At 45.9% G+C, this 24,461-nt stretch overlaps 1 protein-coding gene across 7 annotated transcripts in view; it reads left to right on the top strand.

The window, feature by feature from the left end:
- The window catches only part of DSCAM (DS cell adhesion molecule), a 744,988-nt gene that overhangs the window by 658,761 nt on the left and 61,766 nt on the right, over nt 1-24,461 (top strand). For all 7 annotated transcript variants that reach the window (XM_084992175.1, XM_084992177.1, XM_084992176.1 and 4 more), the window contains 2 exons: nt 17,646-17,799; nt 23,998-24,115. In XM_084992175.1, coding sequence (XP_084848301.1) covers nt 17,646-17,799; nt 23,998-24,115 — 272 coding nt within the window. The remainder of the gene's footprint in view (nt 1-17,645; nt 17,800-23,997; nt 24,116-24,461) is intronic.

Here is a 24,461-nt window from a genome sequence, read left to right as displayed (position 1 = left end):
TGTGACTTCCTTACTTGGTTTCAAACATGCCGTTCATTCTCACCCGCGGAAACGCACCGTCAGATGCCACCATCGAAATCCGGAGAGCCGTGTAGGGCCCTGAGATTACAGGCCGGGTGCCCGTGTTCCTCCCCTCAGGCCATTCGCGAGGCCCCTGTGCAGGGTTCGGTCCTCTGACACCAGCCCTCACGGATCATCGAACTCACCAGAGAGAGGCAAAATTATTGCTCAAAGTGTGCCCACCTTTCACTAGAATTTGAATTGCTCCTTTTTTATTTTTTAATTTTTTATTATGGTTGATTCATAAGGTTCTGTCCCTTGCCTCTTTATTTGGATTCATTCATTCATTCATTCATTCACCTATGCACTGGAGGACCCACAATTGCTCGTTAGACTCCACCCGGCTAGGGAGAGACCAGCCTGGCGCAGGGAACTGGTGCGAGCAGCTCGCTCCCGTTCTGTCTTCCCAATCGGCTGTTTATCTCCAAACTAAATCCCAACCTGGCTCACTGGGAATTGGTCTGAGTGACTGGGGCTGAGCCCAGCGAGCTGGCGTGGCTGGATCTCGGGCGCCCTTTAGTCTCCATCCTCCCAGCCTACAAATCACATCCTAGAAAAAAAGGAGTTACAGTCCTAAACCCGAGATCCAGCAGTCTGTAGGATGGAATATAAATATTTGGCCGGGGATTTCCAGTGTCTCCACGTGCAGAATAAAGGAATTCCACATCCAGAAGCTTTCCAACCAGAACCTTCCTGAAAATCCAGGAGCGAGACCAAGTCAGTCAGAAAAGTGGTCAGTAACTGAATTTCTCACCTCGTTGATGTCTTGCACTGATAGCACGGGTCTCTGTGCTGTCTCTGGACCACAGTTAGATCTAGAAATACCATTATTGCGAGGCGCCTGTGACCTCCCGGGAAGCACCACTTATTAAGCTGTGCAAGGAGCACTGGGGACCCCAGAGCGGTCCTCCGTAACGTGAAGCTTCTTTCCATCTCTAGAGCCACTTTGCTCTTCATCTATTTCAAACATCACTTCAGAGCATGAGGCCTATTTTTAATAGACTTCATTTTTTAGAGCAGTTGTAGGTTGACAGCAAAATTGAGTGTGAGGGGCAGAGATTTCTCCTGCGAAACCTGTTTTTAAAATAAAAAAATACCACCTACTACTCAGTTTTTTCCCATGGAGTGAATAAAAGAAACTATTAACTTACTGAAAAGGAGGATTCCCCCCATCTTTAGTTTCTGTAATCGATTTTTTAAAACTTTTATTTTGGGGAGTTCCCGTTGGGGCGCAGCAGAAATGAATCCGACTAGGAAGCATGAGGTTGCCGGTTCGATCCCTGGCCTTGCTCACTCAGTGCGTTAAGGATCCAGCGTTGCCGTGAGCTGTGGTGTCGGTCACAGACGCAGCTCGGATCCTGCATGGCTGTGGCTGTGGTGTTGGCCGGCAGCTGCAGCTCAGATTCGACCCCTAGCCTGGGAACCTCCATATGCCATGGGTGTGGCCCTAAAAAGACAAAAGACAAAAATAAATAAATGCATTTTCTTATTCTTGATAATTTTCTTAAAGTATAGTTGATTTACAGTGTTGTATCAATTTCTGCTGTACAGCAAAGTGACCCAGTCTCTCTCTCTCACACACACACACACACACACACACCCTTTTTCTCACACACACACACACACACACACACACACACACACACCCTTTTTCTCATAGCATCCCCACCATGGTCTGTCCCAAGAGACTGGATAGAGTTCCCTGTGCTGTATGGAAGGACCTCATTGCTTATCCATTCTAAGCGGAGTGGTTTGCATCCACTAAGCCCAAACTGTAATTTAATTTTAAGTCAGAAACCTGGAAGCCGTGACATTTTCTGAGGATTTTGCATTTCTGCCTGTGTGACTAAGGAGACACCAGAGGGCAGTGTGAGTTCTGTTTTTCTTGCTCCTGATTTTTTTTTTTTCCTCCTTTGAAATGACTTCATAGTCGAATGTAGAACATGAGAGGATAAATTAGGACACAGCATACTCTGTAATTTAATCTTCTTCATAAGCGTCCCTCAGCGACCTCCTTGCTGCTGCCGGTGTTCTCAGAGGATCCTGGATTCACCTCCCTTCCTCAGGAAAGGACCTCCTTCCAGACCCGGGGGCTCTTTCATATGTAAAACACGTTGTCGGCTGAGAGGCATTTGTTTCCTGGCAGCGCTCAGATCTGCCTGGTGAAAGGCATTAGAATAGGAAATGCTGCAGGTTCCCAGACCGGAAACTGTCAATGGGTCTCAGGACAGGTCATCTCCAAGTAGCACGTTTGCTGTGAGCAGCCCACCAATGCAATGAGGCATCCGCCTCCCCGAGCAGAGCGAAACCTCAAAATCCCCAAGGTTCAGGATCTCATCCACCCACGTTTTGGACCATGGCTATTCATTTTCACCCACAGTCGTCTGGATGGTCAGCTCATACACCAGGACAAGCAACAGGAATCCAAGGAAGTGGGTTTGCCTTGTAAGGTCCAGGCAGAAAGCGGCTAAGCTGGGTTTCCTCTCTAACAACCCTCCCTACGTAAAAGCAGACTGAGAAATGTTATAGCGTACATGAGTTTGAGGATGTAGAAGTGGTCTATTTTACGTAGCTAAGCTGGGATGGACATAGAAATGTGAAATTAGATAGCACAAACTTCTCGTGAATGAAGAATAAAAATTGGAAGGCCTGGAGTTCCCTGGTGGCCTAGCAGTTAAGGATCTCATGGGGTCACTGCTGTGGCATGGGTTCAGTCCCTGGCCCGGGAACTTCTGCATGTTATAATCATGGCCAGAAAAATAAAATAAAATATAAATCAGAAGCGCTAAAACATTATATCAAGGAGCTGTGATCCATATCCATCAGTCCAGTTTCAGAGGATAATGTTATCCAGTTCCTGCAGAGAGTATGGCCCCGTAGATGTTGCTGAATGAGCAAGTGAGACTCTTGCTCGTTCACTCGTCATTTCTAAGTTCTGCGAAGCACATAAAGTCACCTCGACCAGGTCCAGACGCGGTTCAAGCCAAGGTAGCAGATGTGTATTTGCCTCCAAACCCTCCCAAAAGGGCATCTCCTAGTACCATGGCGGGGCTGAGGGCAAGATAGAGTGGCTTCAGAGAACAAGAAATGCTCAGGAATCTCAAAGAATGGTGCCAGAACAGACTCAGACAAGGAGCGTCTAACGTGACCACCTGGATTTACGGTGATGCCCTTCCTAATGCTGACGTCAGCATGGACCTCCTGGTTGCAAAACTCCATGGCCTCTTTACAAGGGGTCATGCTCTTCCCATTTTAAGTCTTACCACCACATGCTATTACAGTTATTTGTTTTAAATTCTTTATTCTTAGCGTCCACTGTCCTTTTATTCTTTCTCTTTTGCGGCTCCCCCTCCCTCAACACCCCACCCTGAAAGGCAGGCATTTTTGACTTCTCTTCCTTTACCCTTTTTCATATTTTTTTCCTGTCTCTATGGTGATTGAATCCATCCTCAAAACTTCACTGTCATCTGAAGTGAAGAGATGCCAAATGTCTCTCTCTAACCCTGACAGAGAACAAATCCGTCCTAAATTGCCCCGTATGGCCAGCTGCCTACCATCCAAGTCTTCTTAGAGACCCCACCCCATCCACCACGTCCAGAAGCAAATTCGTTCTCACCCCGTCTCGTCCTGTCTCCCAGCTAAGCTGATGATCTATCAAGTGCCTTTGTCCTCTGACCAGATGCCTTAGGTTACCTCTGACTCTTCTTTGCCCTTTCCAGGCATTATCTGATTGGTTACCAAGTCATTTCTTCATCTACGCAGCAGATCTAGGTAGAGCACTGCTCTCCAACGAGGGCCGAGCCAGGTACTGATTGAGGTGTATCCATCAGGGGAAGCCGAGTTGTGCTGCGTCACAAACATTCCTACAACCTCAGTGATTTACACCAACAGACAGCTTGCCTTTTCTCTCACACTCATGTCCATTGCAAGTTGGTGGTAGGTCAGATCCATGTTCTCTCCCCTCCAGGAAGGGTGAGGTTTTATGGCAAAGGGAAAGGAAGGCAGAGCAGGGTCTGACATAGGTATTAAATGCTCCAGCACGTACCTTCGGCCAGAATCCATCACACAGCTTCCCTCAACCAGGAGGGAACTGGGAAGTACAATCCTAACACAAATCCAGACGACGGGCAAACGGGAACGTTTGGAGAACAGGTTTGATAACAGCCATGGGGCTGCGATGGCAAGAACAGAGTGTCTTCTCAGAGGAGCTCCGAGTTCTAAGGAGGTTAGAAAATACTAGAGATTGTCACTGCCCTGTGTGATGTGGCAAAGGATACAACGGACATGGGCAGCACTGATGACACAGGAGCCAGGTGAGGGGATGTTACTCAAACATTTGGGTCAGAGACTGTTACACAGGACACATATACAGCCCTGACTTGCAGGCGGGGAAGCATTTCATCTGATGAAAGGGTCTTATGACCAGAGGAAATAGCACCTGCAGAGTGACATTGTGCCATGAAGATCTTCCCTCTGCAGCACCCTTTTAGCCCTCTCCCTTCCTTTCATTCCCACCGTCATTGCCTTGGGTCAAGTCCTCGGCCGGGACCCAAACAAGGGCAGAAGCCTTTCCACTACGCATCGCAGCTCCCGTCACTCTCAGAGTTACTCTTCCAGGTCCTGGGCTTGACCGTGTGATTCCCTTGTGCACATTTCTTGGATGACTTCTCCCTTCTGAATCTCAAAAAAGCTCAGAATTCTCACGATAACCTGTACGGGTTTCCACAACCCAGTTCCAGCCACTGTCCAGTCTCCCATGCTACTAACTTTTCTCCATCCAGTAGCTCAGCCATGGCGTGTGCTCTGTGTGTGTGTGTGTGTGTGTGTGTGTGTGTGTGTGTGTGTGTTGGGTCCTCCAGGATTTCCAAGGGCCTAACAGTGACTAACTGTGGTTGGTTCTTGTACTTAAAAAACTGACATGCCACCGTGGGCATCCAGCTATGCTCCCATCTAACAGCAATGCAAGAGATCGTGGTTATGGCAAAGGGAAACTCAAGGTCAATGCTGAGGCTCTCACTCTCATCTGCCCATCTAAAAATGTTCCTTCTTAAGGTCCAGCTTATATGCCATATTATTTATTCGAACATTTTAGAGCATTTGCCGTATTGTAGACACTAGGTACTAAATGCTTTATGCCTGTGGTTTCCAAGCTTGTTACTCACAATAGGAAACGCATGTTATGATCACACTCCAGTACATACACACACACACACACACGCACATGCATGCACGCACACACACACACAAACCTGGTAAACAAAACTTACGTGTACTACGCGTGATGGACTTTGGATATTTCCTGTTCTATTGGATTTTTTCTCTCTTTTATTTTTTTAAAATGATTGTCAGGTCCACTAAGTTTCTTCCATGACCCACATTTTTAAAAACACTGCTTTTATCACCCATTCCGATGACGCCTTTATGCAGGGGGGTGGGGGCCATTATTATTCCCTTCCTGGTGCTGGTACTGGTACCGACACGGAGAGTTTGCAGTCTGGCCAGGACCACACAGCTTGGCAAGGTGAAGACAGGGTCTACAGCCCACAGGAGTCTGAGCTCAGCTCCGGGCTCTTCATGCTGACAACCTTCTGCCTCCCCAAGGAGGCCGGCTCCGTCTCCCTCGGGAGCCTCAGCATTGATCTTGAGTTTCCCTTTGCCGTAAGCACGATCTCTTGCATTGCTGTTAGATGGGAGCATAGCTGGGTGCCCACAGTGGCATGTCAGTTTTTTAAGTACAAGAACCAACCACAGTTAGTCACTGTTAGGCCCTTGGAAATCCTGGAATTGTGCTGAAACAGCGGATGTGCAGCAAATGTCATGTCGAATTAAATTTTAAGGATGACGGCTGTGAGTCACCCAGTAGCGGTTAAGTTGTATAATGAAGTTTCTGCTTAATAAGGCAGGGAAAGTGCATTGTACACTTTGGGATGCTTTCCATCCCAGGAGGATTTAGCTGAAACGCCTGTGCTTTGAACTGCTGACACGGAAATCATTCTCCCAGGCCCGAGCTAAACGACCTCTTGATGGATCTCCTCCTCCTGTAATGGCAAAGCTGAAAGTTACGGGGATGCTAAAAATCGCCCCCAAATACACAGACATGTACCACTTGCATCTGGGCAATTCATCACGCGTCAGTGAATCTTCGTTGGGTACCTCTGTGGCGGGCATATATGAGTTTCTCTATGTTCCTGTGATTAACCAAATTTTACTCTGGCGCTCAGCAGCTTTTTCTACAATCATATGATTGGGAAAAACCTTAAAAAGTTTCCTTGAGACAGGCCTGCATCTAGGCACATGAAAACCAACTCTGGTCCTGTAAAAATTCTGGGGACGTATACTCTTGAATCTTCCTTAGAAATATTCTTGAAGCTTCCCTATTTCAAGGCCAGATCTGATGAAATGTGTTCTCAATATGCTTTGATGTTTTATGCTGAAATGTGCAACATACTGCAATTTATTAGACTCTAATTCTTGGGGAGTGAGAGGAAGTATATGTTATCTTCGATAACCTAGTTCTTTAAAAAGATGAGGAACTCTAACCTAGTTCTTTATCTGTCCTCAGTGAACCAGCCAATAACTGCTCAGTATTTCTGCTCAGTTCCTCTCTTAATTTTTGGGAAGTCACCATCAGTGGTTATTCGCTTTCACTGAGCATTAAGTGAAGCTGTCCCATTGCTACACGTGGTCAAAATGCAGGTGACACATATGCTGAGGTTGGGAAAGAAGCTTAAAATCCTAAGCCCAATTTTGTACTTTACTGAACAAAGGGAAACAGGAGCATATATTCAAATGGAATTTCTGTACAGAAACAAGCCCTGAAAATCTCTTCAAGCCCAGTCTCACAAGATTGCCTAACCGATTTTGCAGCTAAACTGCCACTGCACAGTCTGGCTTTGGACCTAGTTTTTGGAGCATTTGGGAGATTCCAGCTTTGTCAACATCCAGTCTTTTGGCTTTGGGGTATTTAATACAGACACGGGGTGTTACCAAAGGGGAAAAATGGCATCAAAATCTTTTTCAAGTAAGACTTAATGGAGTGGCCATCCCCCCCAAAAAAAAAAAACTTATATTATGCCCAGATGACGTTTATTACTAAGAATAGCCTTTCTCACGAGTTCTTTCCTATATGTGAGAAATTATAGAAGGCTAATCCAGTTCTGCACAAAATTTGTTGAGTAGGTGATAGCAATCAAGTGAGATCAGTAAAGCGCTTCCACAGAGAGATGATGGGCATGGCAGATGGCATGACAACGGAGAAGGAATGGGCCAAAACTGTGGTGAAGGAGGGAGATTTGATTACAAAGAGACTGGGAAACGTAGGCTCCTGAAACGTCAGTCTGTCTCATTGGACGAGGTCCTGATTCTAAACAATAACATGGAGAAACTAGTTTCTTTCCTGCTTTTTCTGGATATCGCCTGTAATTCATTTTGTAAAACATTATAACAGTAATTTTTATATTGGGGAGGCCAAAAGATAAAATATGTTTGAAAGTCTTTTTTAGAAGTAGCCCACAGCCACTCATAGCAGAGGCACTACCTTGCTCTAGATAAAGCACAGAGAAAACCAGCAAAATTGATGAAACAAGTAGCGTTAATGTGCTGTTCTTTCTGTGGGAACTGGTTGTCTTAGTCTATCTGGTTCGGAAGATCTTTATGTTATATTATCTTCTTCTAGAGATGAAAATAGTGAAAGAAAATGGCAATCAGATCAAAACAGATTATACATAGATATTTTAGAAAGAGGCCGATCTTAAACTGAGTCAGCTAACTGCTTATTCTTCTTCATGTAACCCAGGCTATTTCTCTGCCACTAACCAGAAAGATCCTACAAGTGTCATTGCCCTATAATTAAAAGAGCTATCATTTTGTTTATTCCGCTTTAGGGGAGGATTTTTTTTAATCACTGCTGTGAACATTCCATCTACGAAATCAGAGCAGTCAAGTTTTTTTTTTAATGGGATGTTAATAATTAGACGTTAAAGCTTTGATAGAATTAGTTTTTCATTAAAAAGTTAATTGAAATTTTTTAAAGTGGAATTCTTTTAATATCCATGAGAAATGCTGAATAATTTGATCTGAGCAGCCTGCAGCTCCATAGTCACTCCCTCCACATTTTTTTTCTGTTGTATTCAAATAAATTCTAGGTCATTACTAAGCTCCCTAAGACAACAGGCATTTCCTCAGTCCACTCGGATGAGTGGTTCATAGGTCCCGGCCCTGCAATGGTCTGACCTAGGATCCCTGGGGGATAAGTCACACAAAGTGCAGTCAGGGTAAGGGCCATAAAGGGCACATAAACAATGAGCAAGTATGCACCTGCTGGAGGGGATTAAAGAAGGCTTCGCACGTTCATCCATTGAGCTCAGTATCGAAAGGGATCTGGAAATGGATTCGGCCACGACTGGGTAAATATCTCGTTTTATAGAAATTACTAAAGAACATTTCTAGTAGCTCATTGTGGCTAATTTTATCTTATTTACTGGTAAAAGTGTCTTAGACATGAAAGGAAGGATAGTACACCAGCACCCCAAGACAAGAATAATTCTAGAGTGAAAACTGGCCTAGAAGATGCTGTTCCCAGGCTTTCCACAAGGTAACATTGAAGCACTAGGATGAGACCAACCTTCCAAGCAAGCTTTACCTTCTCTGGGGGAAGATGCTGGCCAGTTCCTCAGAAATGCATGACTCCACCCGGCAGACCTAAAGCAATGACGCGGAAAGGCAGATGCTGGCAATCTGAGCTGTCTGGCTTGGGTGTTGAAAGGTGTGTATACTCTTAGTGGCATTTTCCATGCTGGTACAATTTTAGGGAGGCAAACATGTCAGAAGCCTTGTAAAAAAAACTTGCTAGACATATTTTTAAAAAAAAAACATATGCGTGAAGTTTCCATTTATTTTCCTAAGCATTTTACAAATAGGAATCTGTGCCCTTGACTATGGCAAGGACAATTTTAGGATGAGAACGCAAATGACTTTATTTCTAGATTTTAGTAGGAATTTGTCAGACAGCGTATTTTGATTAACCTGCCATTTGCCAAACCACGACCCTATTGTGTTCCTCGGGGAGGAAATTTACCTTATAATCTACACACTGGAATTGAATTCTATAAATGTCTGTGAATTCAAACTCGGCAACTGCTTAGGAGCTTTTGCTATTACCTGGCATGGTACTTAGAGCTTGTGCGTAAATCTGCTCACCACGGCCCGAAGGAGAGCGCTGTAGTCCAGCAGGCTTATGGGGCTGGCCCCAGGTGCCCTATACCTGCTGTCAAACCTCATCATATGCGGACTTCCATACACATCAGCCTCCACAGTGCCAATGTAGTGTTGCTGGCATAACAGCCCAACTGCCTCCCAACTGCCTCCCCCAGCAAACACCATCAACATTCCACTGGTGAGCACGATACTTGCAATAGCTCAGTAGGTAAACCACGTACATATTTTATAATTTAAATATCTGTCTCGAAGGAATACCAAAGTCTTCCCTCAAGAAAACTATGGTGTGTTAGGTGACACACCAGCTAAAGAGGAGTCCCGTTCCTCTTATTCAGGAAACTCTGATGGGCCAAGAAATAAATCACCTGGTTTCCACTTAGAGAATTTCAGTTGCGAATGATTACAAATCAACATAAAATTAACTGTGGATTCTAATAGAATCAGCATGTTTAAATTGTTCTATTTATTTTTTATGGCTGCACCCATGGCACATGGAAGTTCCTGGGCCAGGAATTGAATCGGAGCCATACCTGTGACCTGTGCTGCAGCTGCGGCAACACCGAATCCTTTAACCCACTGGGCCAGGCAGGGGATCAAACCCACATCTCTGCAGTGACCCAAGCCACTGCAGTAGGTTCTTAACTCCTAACTAATTTTTAGATGAGAAAGAACAGACTCTTTGCTCAACTGACTAACAGGAATTGAAGACAGGCATAGAATAATCGGCAACGCCAGTCCACAAATGGTCATGCTGGCACAGAGCAGAATTAAAAATGAACCATAGGATAGAATTTCCCATCAAGAACCGAGCTTCAGAGTTCTCACGTGGCACAGCAAGTTAAGGATCTGGCGTTGTCACTGCCGTGACTTGGGCTGCTGCTGTGGTGCAGGTTCAATCCCCAGGAACTCCCTCATGCTCTGGGTGAGACCAAAAAAGAAAAAACAACCGAGCCTACAGGATTCATATGCCTGGCATCAGAGCTTTCTTGTTGCTGATTGGTTTTGTATTTCCACAGGTCATGAAGTAACACTTAAGCCTTCCCCTAAAGCAAGTGTTTATCGCAACTATAGTAGTCCATTCAAGGTCAATTCATATTTTAGGCTTAATAAAATCTTCTAGAAGGGCTAATATCTCTGTCCTATCTCTGAAAAGGATGAGATTAGAGAGTTAAAGATCGACCGCAAGAAAATTAAATATTTAGATATTTAAATAAAGAGAAAAGTGTCTTTCTCCCCTCCCTACACATTGCTCCTGTTGCCATATTGACTCACTAAGAAACTGTATGGGGAGTTTGCTTTTCTTTATGCTACAGTTTCCTACCTTGTTGCCCTTAGAGAGAAGCTCCACTTTGTTATTTTCTATTCTATTTTGTAGTCTATCCTTCCTCGCTCATTTAATGCTTCAGAGTCTTTGAAGGATCAGCCTACCTGAAGTGTCAGGAAAATCTGGAAGTAAAATCAATCCCTCTCACTGAACATTCCCAATAGTTGGGATGTGGTACCACATAGTGGAGTGCAGGCAGATTAGGAGATCAGCTTCAACATGATGCAGACCTTGTGCTGGAAAATCTGATAGCCAATAAAAGGAAAATTGAGGAAATATAAATACAGTCAGTGCTATTATACATCATATAAAAACTTGAGGGAAATGTTTCATAAGGAGGCAGTATTCACCCCCCCCCCCCTTTTCTCAGGACAAGCATTTTTGGCTAAGCTTAATGCTCAGGAAGGATTTAAGAGAGTTCCCATTGCAGCACTGCAGGTTAAGGACCCAGCATTGTCTCTGAAGTGGTATGTGTTCAATCCCTGGCCCAGCACTGTGGGTTAAGGGTCCCGTCTTGCTAGGCTGGGGCTCAGGTCACAGCGGTGGCTCAGATTTGATCCCTGGCCCCAGAACATCCATATGCCACAGGTGCAGCCAAAATAGAAAAGAAAAGGGGTGGGGGGAGAAGGTTTTAAACACCATAGATTTGCTGCACTGCCCTGAATGAGCTTCTGATGAATCTTTTTTCCATCTGTTTCTCTTACCTGTTACCACCTCCTGAACTTGTCAGCAATGGACGCATGAAACACCACCTATAGATAAGCAATACTGTTCAGAACAAACATTCAGTACACCCCACCCCACAAGTGGAGGCATCTCACACGTATGGGCATCCGTCTGGAGACAGCCAGCCTTGCTCTCCCCTGCAGGATCCATGTGTGAGCATCCTTAACCAACCACCTGCAAGTGACAGCTGGTCCCAGCCTAACCTTCTCTCCTTTTGTGAGCAGAGCTAGCCTTGGCCACTAAGACTAGCTTTCAACCTTCTCAGGTGTGACTCACCCACCTCTCTGGTGAGCTCAAAGGCCCCTCCCACCCAGGGGTGGGAATGCAGGCAGACAGCTCTCCACAGAAATACCCTCTTCCTGGGGCCCAGATGGATGACAGTCAGCACATTAGCATCAGAAACCCCTGCAAAGGAGATCTCATATTTCAGGCAAGGCAAGAGATCCAGCATCTTTGGAACTATTGCCCCTCTTAAGGCCGTTGCTAAAGCTTCAAGATAACAGGAAATGTCACATTGAACATCCGGTTACAGAGAAACCGAACGAATCAACTCTTGAATGGTTTAAATTGTTCAATTTTCTGCCTGCTTTTCTACTGAGACAAGAAAGTGGTGCCCAATTATGGCAGTCATCAGGGGAACGTGTAGCATTAGAGGCAACGTCACCAGTGCAACTGACTCTCCCAAATAGCCAGTGGGAACCCCTAAAGAGCCTGACCCCTATTTCCCGTCCTAATCTGTACAGAAAGGTCATTCCAGTTGGGGGATCTCTATCAACAAACCTTTTTAACTTCAGCTTTTGGTTAATCTTCCATATAAATGGTGAGACAAATATGGTTGCTTAAGAAATCATATTTTTATCATTGATTTTAGCTATGCCTCATGTTTCAGGTAAAAATTAAGTAAATAAGGACCAATTGTACCTTACAGGCAGGATAGGGATTGAGTTTTAACTAAGAGCTGTGTACCCTTCTCCGAAAATCCTTATTTTTTAAATATATTTTAATGCTCTGTTGACACTGAATATTCCAATAAGAGCAGTTGTTATAATTTGCACATCATTAAGCTTTGTAAAATTAATTTGGCAGCACCACAGCCTTCGAGCTTTACAGCACACAAGTACACACAGACTTGGGATTATCTCCTCAGTTTTCCAGGAAACAAGCCAAATTTACTCTGAACTTTTAGAGGAATTAATTTTTCCTATGATTTTCTAAAAAGACATCAGGCTGGTGTTTGGGGGGGGCATTGGTGGACGCAGGGGCAGGTGGAATACAGAGGCCCACACTTGCACACACCCCCCCCCAAGGTATTGGCACATTTGAGCACTTCGTGTAAGAGTTCCGTAATCTCCCTGTAATCCTCTGTTACTAGGTACCTGTGCATTAAATAGTTGACAGTGAGAAATTCTCTGGCATTTTTTATTCCAGCAGCATCGGTCTTATGGCAGTCAGGAAGTAGAGTAACATTTGTGTCCTGTTTAATCGCAGAGCTGGTACTGCAGCTTATGCAGCCTCCTGACCTACATAAGGTTTACTTAACAGCTCACGAGGGTACAAATAAGTCCTTCATATGTTTGGTCCCTTGTAATTGGTAGCATGGAGTATGAGGAGGCAGCATTGGACTTGGATCAGAAGCATCCAGCTTGAGCCTCTGCTCACCCTTGTCTGGCACTTGTGACCTCAGTGAGTCCCTTACTCGGTCTGTACCTCTGTTTCCTTGCAACATGGATAGGCTGAGAATTTTCCAGTCTTTAAGTTCAAGTTCCTTTTTGCTTGAAAATTCTTTCTTCAATGCATGTCTCCCTTCTCAAATTTTACTACCACTGCCCATAGGAACCAAGCTTCTCCTTCAACACTTTGTTTAGAAACTTCCTTGCCTAAATGTCTGATTTCATCACTAGCAGCTACTACCTTCCACGGAATTCTAGAACAGGACCACAATTCTGCCAGGTTCTTTGCCTCTTTGGAACAAGGATTGTCTTTTCTCCATTGTCCATAACATGTTCCTGATTTTTTTTTTTATTTTTTATTTTATTTTATTTTACTTTTGCTTTTTTAGGGCCACACTCGCAGCATGTGAAGGTTCCCAGGCTATGGGTCGAATCGGAGCTGTAGCTGCACAGTGTAGCCTACACCACAGCCACAGCAACGCTGGATCCTTAACCCACTGAGCGAGGCCAGGGATCGAACCCGGAACCCACAACCTCATGGTTCCTAGTCGGATTCGTTAACCACTGAGCCGTGACGGGAACTCCACGCGTTCCTGATTTCCATCTGAGACCTCACTAAGATGGCCTTCCCACCCCCATTTCTACCAGCATTCTGTTCGGGATTATTCTTGAAGAAGACTGAGGCTTTCTCCCAGCTCCCCTCTCTTCTTTTTGAGCTCTTATCAGAATCACTGTGAGCAGCCCCTTCATGGCAGTCTAAGCTTTTTCTTGCGTCAGCCTCAAAACTCTTCCAGCCTCTACCCAGTTCAAAGCCAATCCACATTTTTAGGTGTTCGTTACAGCAGCATCCCATTTCTCAGCACTAATTTCTGTGTTTGCTTGGGATGCTGCTTTGCTATTGTGTTCATGGATGTTTAAGATTGCTATGTCCTCTTGATGGACTGGTCCCTTTATCATTATACAATTAGTTTATCCATCACTGATAATAGTCTCTGCTCGTAAATCTACTATGTCTGATGTTAATAGAGCCACACCAACTTTCTTTCAATGGGTATTTATGTGGAATTGCTTTTCTGTCCTTTTATTTTTAACCTTCTTGGGTTTTTATATTTGAAAAACATCACTTGTTGGCAGCATAAGTTAGGCATTCCTTTTATAGCCAGCCTCACAATCTCTGTCTTTAATTAGGATTTTAAATCATTTACACTTAATATAATTATAGCTATATCAATGTAGGTTTAAATCCATAATCTTGCTACATTTTTATTGTCTTATTTGTTTCCCTTTTACTCTTTTTGGCCTTCTTTGGATTGACTGAATTTTTTTTTCTAATTCCATTGTGTTGTTTCATTGGCTCATTAGTTTTATATTACTCTGACTTTGCAATTTTAGTGGTTTCTTTAGGATTAATAGCATACCTCTTTAACTTTTCACATTCTATCTTCAAGTGATATTGTAGACTCCATGTATATTTTAAGAGCTTTACAATAATAGCATGCTTCCATTTTCTGCCTTCTCAACATTTGTGTAATCGTTGCCATGCATTTAACTTTTACATATTTTATAAACCCCACACTACATAGTGATTATCTTTTAATTATCAATTATATTTTAATGATATTTAAATAAGAAAAATTATATATATATATATATATATATTTATGTAGTTGTCATTTCTGGTACTTTTTTGCATTCCTTTGTGTAAGTTCATATTTCTACCTGGTATTACTTTTCTTCTGCCTGAAGAACTTTCTTTAGCATTTCTTGCAGTGTGTATCTGCTAATGATTAATTCTCTGAGCTTTTCATATGTTTTAAAAAGACTTTTCATTGCTTTTATTTTGAAATATATGTTTGCTGAATATAGAATTCTAGGTTGACCTTTTTTTTTTATTTCAATACTTTAAAACTGTTCCACTGTGTTCTCACTTAATGTCTTAGTTCAGGCTATTGTAACAAAAATGGCATAGATTGGGTGACTTATAAACAACAGAAACTTATTTCTCACAGTTCTGGAGGCTAGAAATCTGGGATTATGGTGCCATCATGGTCAGGTGAGGTCCCTTGTCTGGACTACAGGCTTCTCAGTGTACCCTTACATGACAGTAGGGGGCAAGGGAGCTGCTTCGGCCTCTTTTGTAAGGGCACGGACCCCATGATATCATCCCCTCCTAAAGGTCCCACCTTGGAGGGGCAGTTTCAATGTATGAACTCAGGGGGGATGTTCAGACCACAGCACTTGGATCATCTTTGACAAGAAGTCTGCTGACAGCCTTATCTTTGTTCCTCCTTATCTTTATTCCTCCATTTATAACATGTCTGTTCCCTGGCTGCTTTAAGATTCTCTCCCTATCACTGGTTTTAGGTAATTTGTTCATGATATACCTTTGTGTGGTTTTCTTCTTCTTCTTCTCCTTTTTTTTTTTTTTTTTTTTTTTTTGTGACTGGGATTTATTGAGAGTTTTGCCTCTCTGGATTTATAGTTTTCATCAGATTTGGAAATAATTTAGCCACTATTTCTTCAAACAATCTTTATCTGTCCAGCTTTCTTCCCCGCCCTTAGTGGTTCCAATTACATGTATATTAGGCTGCTTAATGTTGTTTCATAGCTCACTAATACTGTGTTAAATTTTGCATCTTTTATCTCTGTGTTTCATCTATTAATGTATCTTTAAGTTCACTCTTTTTTTCTGCAAGATCTAATCTGCTATTAATCTAATCCAGTGTATTTTTCATCTCACATACTGTCATCTCATCTCAAATTTAGCTTGGGTCTTTTTATACTGTTCATGTACCTATTTAGATCTTTTAATATCTATGGTTATAATATAATCATAATGCAATTATAATAACATTTTCAATGCCCTTGTCTGATAAATCTAATATGTGTCCATTATGGGTCAATTTTGATTGAATGAATTATATTTTATGAGTCATTTGTTTGTTTCTTTCTTTGCATTTCCAGAATTTTTTATCATGGCTTTTTTGAGTTATAATTCATATACCATAAAATTCATGCTTTTAAAGTGTACAATTCAATGGCTTTTAGTATATTCAGATAGTTGTACAACCCCCAGCATTATGTAACTTTAGAACATTCATCATCCCCCAAAAAACTCCTGTCCCCAGTAGCAATCTCTCCCCCTTCTCTCCCTCTCCTACCCTGCTCCTGGCAACCATTGAACTACTTTTTCTCTCTGTGTATTTGCCTATTATGGACATTTCCTCTAAGATATTCACAAATATGCAACTTTTTATGATTGACTTCTTTCGCTTAGTATCCTGAAATGTTTTCAAGATGTATCCAAGTCAAGCATGTATCAGTACTGCCTTTCTTTCTGTTGTTGAATAATACTCCTTGTATGGATGCAACGCATTTCAATTATATGCTCATTGGTTGCTTGATATTTGGGTTACCCAGATCTAGAAAATTTTTATTGAAAGTCAAACATTGTGAATTTTACCTAGTTGGGTAATGGACATTTTTATTCCTATAAATATTTGTGACTCTTGTTGTTGGATGCATTTACTTGGTGGCAATTTGAATCTTGCTCTGTGTGTGTGTGTGTGTGTGTGTGTGTGTGTGTCTTTTTGTCTTTTTAGGGCTGCACCAATGGCACATGGAGGTTCCCAGGCTAGGGGGTCTAATCTGAGCTATAGCTGCCAGCCTAAGCCACAGCCACAGCAATACCAGATCCAAGCCACGTCTGTGACCTACACCACAGCTCACGACAACGTCGGATCCTTAACCCACTGAGCAAGGCCAGGGATCGAACCCGCAACCTCATGGATCCTAGTCAGATTGTTTCTGCTGCGCCACAACAGGAATTCCCTGAATCTTGCTTTTAATAGCAGTTAGGCAACACCAGTATGGCGTTCAGTCTGGGGCTAAATCTTCCCCACCCCCAAGATTAGACCCTTAAGTTCAATATCCAATGGCCTCTGCATCTTGAGGGCTTCCAATCTGGCCGTGGGGACAGGCACGGTTCTCAGCCTTGTGTGAACCTGGGCCCTGGGCCCTCCAGTCCTAGTGATGGTTCTTTCCCCGGCCTCGGGTGGTCTTCACATGCACAGCCCTGCTCAGCTGAAGACCCAAGGGGACCCTCTTCAGACCTCCAGCGTTATTTCTCTGTCCTGTGGACTCCAGCCACCCCCACCTCCCCTCAGTCTCTCAGCTCTGTCTCCTCGACGCAGGGCAGCTGCTGGACTCCTCCTGGGTTCCCTGAGAGCTCTCACCGAAATGTAAAAACCCTGAAGCTGTAGGCCTCGTCTCATTTATTTCCCACGTTTCAGGGAACCCACTCCTGTCCCCCGTTCCGTGGTGTGCAGTGCCTTTGAGACAGTGGTTTCAGATCTCCTGCACGTTCTTTGGTTGTTTGCAGCAGGATGATCCACCTGGCTCTTGTTACGCCATCCCAGCCCAAAACAGACATGCCAGGACCCGTCACTTAAAGGGTTAAATTGTTCGCGGTGTGACAGGGCGCTGCCCAGAGCAATGCAGACTCTGTAGGTATCGAAGCTCCAGCCTTTTAGAGAAGGGCTAGGGTGCCTTGTCTCTTGGAACAGAGGTGTTAATCACTGTTCCCTTAGGGAGTCCCGTTGTGCCATTTGCCTCCTTGAATGTGGGAATATTTATGTCTCCTCTCACAGGTGATCAGCGAGTTTGAAGCCTCTCCTGACTCATTTTCCTACAGAATTCCCAACCTGAGTCGGAATCGTCAGTACAGCGTCTGGGTGGTGGCCGTGACATCGGCTGGGAGAGGCAACAGCAGTGAAATCATCACGGTGGAACCGTTAGCCAAAGGTGGGGCACCCACGCTGGGAAGGACCTCACGTCCCGCTACAGTTTGACTGGTTTCAGGTCTCTCTTCTCTGAAATTCAGCTTACGATGCCCGAAAAACCAGAACACCACCTGTTGTCACATTTCAGCCCTAGAGACGGGGTCGCTGTTAACTGACAGCAGGCTTCTGTGCAAATCAGAAAAGCACCCTCTTAAGGATGAGTGGTTTTACAATGTCAGGTGCCTTGGGGAAAATCAGGAAAGGAAATAATAAGATGAAAATCGCTACATAACAGCTTCCCAAGCAAGTTCTACTAGCTTCAAAATCAGGTATCATGCTTCTTAAAGAGAAATGCCTTTTTTTTTTTTTTTTTTTTGGTCTATGGAATTTGAAACCTTACAAAATAAGAAAATCCTTAGCTCTTCTTCTATTGATAACATGCTATAAACAGAAACCTTCAGTGACAAAAGGAGGTTTGTTTCAGGAACAAAATGTCCCTAAAAGTGAAGATGATGTCTTCACGCTGAGATGTTGCACTGGCCCTAAAAAGCACGTATAGACACAGAACACTCCGCTCCTACTTCTGGTCAATTACTACCAGTGTTTCGGGTCCCCCTCAGTTGTCATGAGTAGATGTACTGACGTCACCATTCCAGGTCAACAGGAGAGACCCTGATTTTGGAACACATTCCATTGGCAATGTATTACTAATAAGGCTTCTAGGTGCCTAAAAGGGAAAATAAACGTTCCAAGATTCCAGTTTTCCCTCTAAGAGCTCCTGATAAATGTTGGGTAATGGGATAGCTCAGAAAGAGGTGGCATCTGGAGTCCCCAGTGCGGCTCAACAGGTTAAGAACCCGACATAGTGTCCATGAGGATGCAGGCTCGATCCCTGGCCTCGCTCAGTGGGTTAAGGATCCAGGGTTGCCGAAAGCTGTGGTGTAGGGCACAGATGCAGCATTTCCATATGCCATAGGTGGGGCCATGAAAAGAAAAAAAAGAACGAGCAAAAGAAAGAGGCAGAATCAAATAATGGGGGGGGGAGCAGTGTCACATTTCAAACATAAATACTGATAGAAAAGGAATATTTTGTTGGTGAGTGATATAAGTGGTGGATTTTTTGGTTCGTTGCACTCTTTGAACTTGATACCCAGCCAGCCCTAAGATGCACTAGCATTTAGAAAACGGTAATTATCAAAGGGCATCAGGGCTGTGGGAGAAAAGGAAAAGGAGCTGCAACAGAGGAGAGGAATTGGCCATAACCTTAGCTCTTCTCTCCTTCTGTGTGGTCAGTGTTCTGTCCCCAGACACATCCAGGGGTGGCCTGGCTAAGGTAGTAAGAGGTGACATCTCAGAGGACACACAGCTGGAAAGCGGCTGCTTCCACAGGGCTGGGACTTGTCTGGGGAGACTGAGTGTCATTTGGTCACTGAATAAATCATTTTGAGTGCTTATGGTGTGCCAGGCTAGGGACACAGGGGCAGTTTAGTCAAGGGAGGCTGATGGCTGCAGCAGACATCCTGTAAGGTTCAGTGGCTTCACCTGAGAACGCAGACCAACCCAGGTGTTCTGGATGGGTGGCTTTCCTGGGTGGTTCATTCCACGTGGTGACTCAGGGATCCAGGCTTCTTCCACCTTGTGATGTGAGGTCCTGGGGTCCTTTGTCTCCAGCCGGCTAGGTGGAGAGCACGCATGGAGGCTGGTGGAGAAGTCTTCACCGTCAGACAGGGAAGCGTTTATTTCATTCTCACCCACCTTCCACTATGTAGCATGAAGCGTGGGTCCTACCTACTTTCAGAGCAGAGCTTGGAGATGAAGCCAGGCTGAACGTCCAGAAGGGAAAGCAAACAGGGCTTGCTGAGCATCCAGGAGTCTCTTCCAAGAATTCTGTAAAACACATGTGTTTACTGTCTGCCTTCATGGAGCTCAAAATTGGGTGGGGAGACAGAAAACAACCTCACAAAAAGACATGTGTAATCAAGAACGTCAATAAATGCTTTAGGAGTTCCCATTGTGGCTCAGTGGTAGTGAACCTGACTAGTATCCATGAGGACGTGGGTTCAATCCCTGGCCTTGCTCAATGGGTTAAGGATCCGGCATTGCGGTGAGATGTGGTGCAGACGGGGCTTGGATCCTGCGTTACTGTGGCTGTGGTGTAGGCTGGCGGCTGCAGCTCTGATTCGACCTCTAACCTGGGAACCTCCATATGCCGTTGGTGCAGCCCTAAAAAGACAATAAGTAAATATATATGCTTTAGAATAGTCCTCAGAACCTCAGACGGGGTGGGTGGTCTCAGGCGCAGAAGGGCAGATAAATGCAGTCACGTGACAAAGGGAAAAAGTGTTCCGATATCGGAGGCCTCCCGCCTAGAAGAGTTCAGGGCCTTGGAGGTGGGGACGCTGGACCCAGCAGGTCTGGGGAGGGAGAGTGATCTCAGGAGAGCCTGGAGGGGAGGGGAGGGCAGGGCAGGGCTGGCCAGGCTGGGGCTTCCAGGCTGAGTTAGGAATTCCAGGTCCCGCTCTGAGCCAAGTGGAAAGACATGGAGTTTTAACCAGAGGAGGGGTGTGACCCTGTGTGTGTGTGTGTGTACACGCCTATGTGGATGTGTATGCATGTTGTTTGTACATGTGTGTGTGCGTGCGTGTGTGTGCACACATGTATGTACACTTTGTGTGTGTGCGTGTGCACTAAGCTTTATTTTTTTAGAACTGCTTTAGATTTACAGAGAAATCGTGGAGCTGGCAGGTGGAGTTGGCAGGCTCGGCACACGGGTTTCCCTACTGCCAGCCCACGTCAGAGGTGCACTTGTGCCAGCCGAGGGCAGGAGTTTGAGGACCACGCTGATGATCCGCCTCCGGAGTGGATGGCAGGGAGGCGCAGGTGGGAAACAGGACCAGACAGGAGGCCAAGCGGCCAGGCAGCGTGACCTGGGCCAGCAGGTAGCAGAGGGGCCTGAAAGGTGTGTCCTGGGCATAGACATTAGGGGACTCTCAGAGATGTGCAGGGGTGGCACGGAACCTCTGATGTGACAGAGCCATCGGCTGGGAGACGTCTGGGCAGCTGGGGCAGGTCCTGGCTCCTCAGAGACATCGGGCAGGGGCCAGAGATGGAGAGGGGTGAGCAGCCAGACAGCACTCACTCCTGGGCGGGGAAGCGCCCACTGGACCACAGAGGGAGGGGGAGCTGGAGGGATGGACTGGGGAGGGAGGGGCCGGGGAATTGGCAGAGCAAAGGGGGCAGGCCAGACAGAGAGGAGAGGGACCAGGAGGGCAAGGGCAGGAATTCAACACAGATGCTTTTAGAGGGAGGGCCTGCTCGGCTGTGCCAGCTGCCGCTGGGAGGCCCCGTGGAACAAGACTGGACATGCCCTTGGGTGTGGCCACACAGGGGACCTTCCAGAGAGCAGCTTCGGTGGGGAGGGGTCGGGGAGGGGGAGAAAGTGAATGGAAGCAGGCCATTCTCTAAACACATCACCTGGAGGAGGTGACGAGCAAGAGACGCTAGAACTGGGCGGGCGTTGGCCCAAGGAAAGGCTTCATGACGTTTAATAGATCAGCCAGCAGAGCGTGCAGTGCAGCTCTGGGAAGATGCTGAAGGGGGCGAGGCCGATGACACAGGATAAGGAGCCGGAGGCCGCAGGACAGAGGTCTGGAGAGGGAAAGGAAAGTGGCCTCGGGGACGCAGTGGCAGGAAGCACGGAGCCCCTGTGTGGCCCTCCCCAGTAGTCCGCAGGTGGTGAATGAGGGAAGGGCCAGAGGTTTGCTAAGAGAAGAGAAGGGATGATGGGAGGTCATTGCCGGGAAGTGGGAACTTACTGAGGGGCAGTGCCATGCGGGCAGAGTGGCTCCAGATTCTCTGGCACATGGATTGATCCAGAAAAGTTCAGTTTCTCATGCATCAGTAGGGTTCACCCAGAGTCAGGATTGATCCAGATGGGTTTTCCAGAAAGAAGCTGAGCTAGGGAATGCCTCCAGAGTGGAGTGGACGTCCAGCTGGCAGGGACCACCCAGGACCCCAGACCCAGCAAAGGCAGAAGGGTCCAAGCTGGACAGACGGGGCTGCGTGCAGGCTGAGGGGCTGGTGCAGCTTATTCTGTGGCTGTTAGGAGATCAGGGCAGGCCAGCAGCAGCAGCAAATCTGTCGAGAGGTAGCAGGGTCCCAAATCCCGGTTAGGTTTAGGATGAAGGCTGCCTCTTTGGTGGAGGGGGCGGCAGGACGAAACCATGGACCCGGTCCTGGAGGAGCATCGTCCTGGGAAGGAGCCCAGGGCGAGGGCAGACCCAGTGAGCCCAGTCACACGGCTGGGAAGAACTCAGGAGCCGGAAGGGGGGTCCAGGTTGCAGGTGGGCTACCGTTTCTCATGAGAATCGCCTGTTCAAAGGCAGACTCCTAGGGCCCACCTGAGACCGCTGAGTCAGAGTCAGAGCATGAACCTGCTTTTTTAACAAAGATTCTAGGTGATTCTCCTGCCTGCTCCAGTTTGCTTAGGGTTTCAGAATAGGATCCTATCTATTTCAGCTGCCACAAACGGGCTCTCATTCCAGAAACTGGGTGTGTTGGGCTTGAAGATGAAATGGTTTCTGCCAGAGTTTTTCAAAATGCTAATGGAAAATCACTCCTAAGTTCTAGAATTAATTTTAGGAGTTCTCGCCAGCATTTCAAAGACCTAAAATGGAATAGAATGGGATAGCATCACAGTCAAATAGTCTAGACTTTTTTAAAAAGCAGGAAAAACAGTTGAAAATATCAGAAGGCCTCATTCACAGGCAGCATTCATGTGTAAAGGCTTGTTCTCATTCATATACCCAGTATGTGTGTGCAGCTTCCAGGATTCGTTGTTTCTCACCTGCCCAAGATATTTTTGTTATTGATGGAACATCAGAAATATCAGTAATTGATAAAGCGGTCTCTGCCCTGGAATATTCCATTTCAAGCCACCTCTGAGGACCTGGCTCTAAGGAGGAGGGGCTTCAGGTCCCCCCTAGAGCAGGAACATTGCTTCAAACACACGGCTGGGTTTTGCTGTAATAGCTGCTGCACAAAACAGGCCCAGCCTCTGAGCCTGCTGGCACGTCCTCTTTCCCCCTTCTCTTGCCGCCAGTGCTCAGAACAACAAAACTAGGGTCTGTCTGGTAGCTCTTCGTTCGTTTTCTAGTCCAGGATGACTTCCTAAGGAGCTGGCTCTGGGATCCCCCCTTTCCTGGAATTCCTGAACTTTCCTGAAGGGTCTGCTCTCCAGATCCATGGGCCAGTCGAAGCCCCACAGGGTACAGGGGTCCCAACGCCGGTTGCATCCTTGTGGGTCCAGAATCGATTGGAGCTGCCGTCCACCTGCACGTCTAGATGGGCTGAGCTTCTAAAAGGACTGTCCCCAAAAAGCAGGATTTGAGTGAAGGCAAAGTCCGGGCAGACCATTTTGCCTCTGGAGACTGTGTCATGGTGTCTGTGTCAGCTTTTGTGTCCCACCCAAGAAGGTGGCCCTAGGAACCTGTCAGTACAGACCCCTTTGGCCCCAAGGAGGCCCCTGCTGACAGGGGGCCAGCCTGGGCTTTTTCCTCTCCACCTCCTGGGCCCCCCAGCTACTCTGGGACCGTGGCAGTCCCCAGGGGCGTCCCCAGCAGATGCTCCTGTTCAAGCATCTGAGTCATTGTCCTCAGCAACACGGTGGTTCTTCAACAGAGGCCACTCTGGAAATGCTTATTTTCCTTACTGTTTGTGCTGAAGATGAAGCTGATACAATAACATCAAAAAAGCCCCACAAAATTGATGAACAGACGCCATAACAGTTTCACCCCTTCCTGTCTTAGGGCTTTATGTTTTGTTTGATCTCCTCTCTCAGATATTAAAAGTATATTTTAATGTGCAGTTTGGAGTGTTAAGATAAATTGCTTAATAAAATGCTCTGAAAAATCATTGCGCTCATAGAAAGCACAGCTTGGAGCTGCTGGTTTATGGAGCCCCAGGTATTGCATTTGGGCTCCTCGTGTTTTGTCAATACGGGGGGGGGGGCTGGGGGGAGGCTTCAGTCGGGATGTTGAGCTACTTATACAATGAAAGTCCTTTCTATGCGTCTGACACCGAGACGAGCGCTGATGGGTGTAGCAGTAATCGGCAGGGCAGCAGTCGCCTTTGGGGTATGGCTTTGTGGGGGACGGTCACTGCAGCCTCTGTGTAGGCAGGTCTGGGGGTCACTGGGCTTCTGCTCTGTTTGGTGCTCCAGCTCCTGCACGAATCCTGACCTTCAGTGGCACGGTGACCACTCCCTGGATGAAAGACATCGCCTTGCCTTGCAAAGCCGTCGGGGACCCTTCTCCTGCGGTAAAATGGATGAAAGACAGGTAACCAGTAACCCAATGTATGCCTTCCGCGAATCTCTGGAGAGCATCAGACACACTGGGATGGGCCTCGCGGTGTCTTTTTTTTTTTTCTCATGATCACTAAAATGTTCTCTTTTTTAAAATGTTTTTTAGTAGCGTGTAGTCGATTTACAATGTTCTGTCAATTTCCGCTGTACAGCAAAGTGACCCAGGGACCCAGCCATATATACACACATTCTTTTTCTCCTGTTATCTTCCATTGTGTCCTATCCCAAGAGATTAGATATGGTTCCCTGCGCTATACAGCAGGACCTCCTTCCTTAATCCATTCTAAATGTAATAGTTTACATCCCCCAACCCCAGATTC

This window comes from Sus scrofa, chromosome 13, assembly GCF_054392235.1.
Source record: "Sus scrofa isolate SSC_HxYL_T2T_F1_AM1 chromosome 13, Sscrofa_HxYL_maternal_Yorkshire_Landrace_v2.0, whole genome shotgun sequence".
NCBI lineage: Eukaryota > Metazoa > Chordata > Mammalia > Artiodactyla > Suidae > Sus > Sus scrofa.
This window is presented reverse-complemented; position numbering and strand designations above follow the sequence as displayed.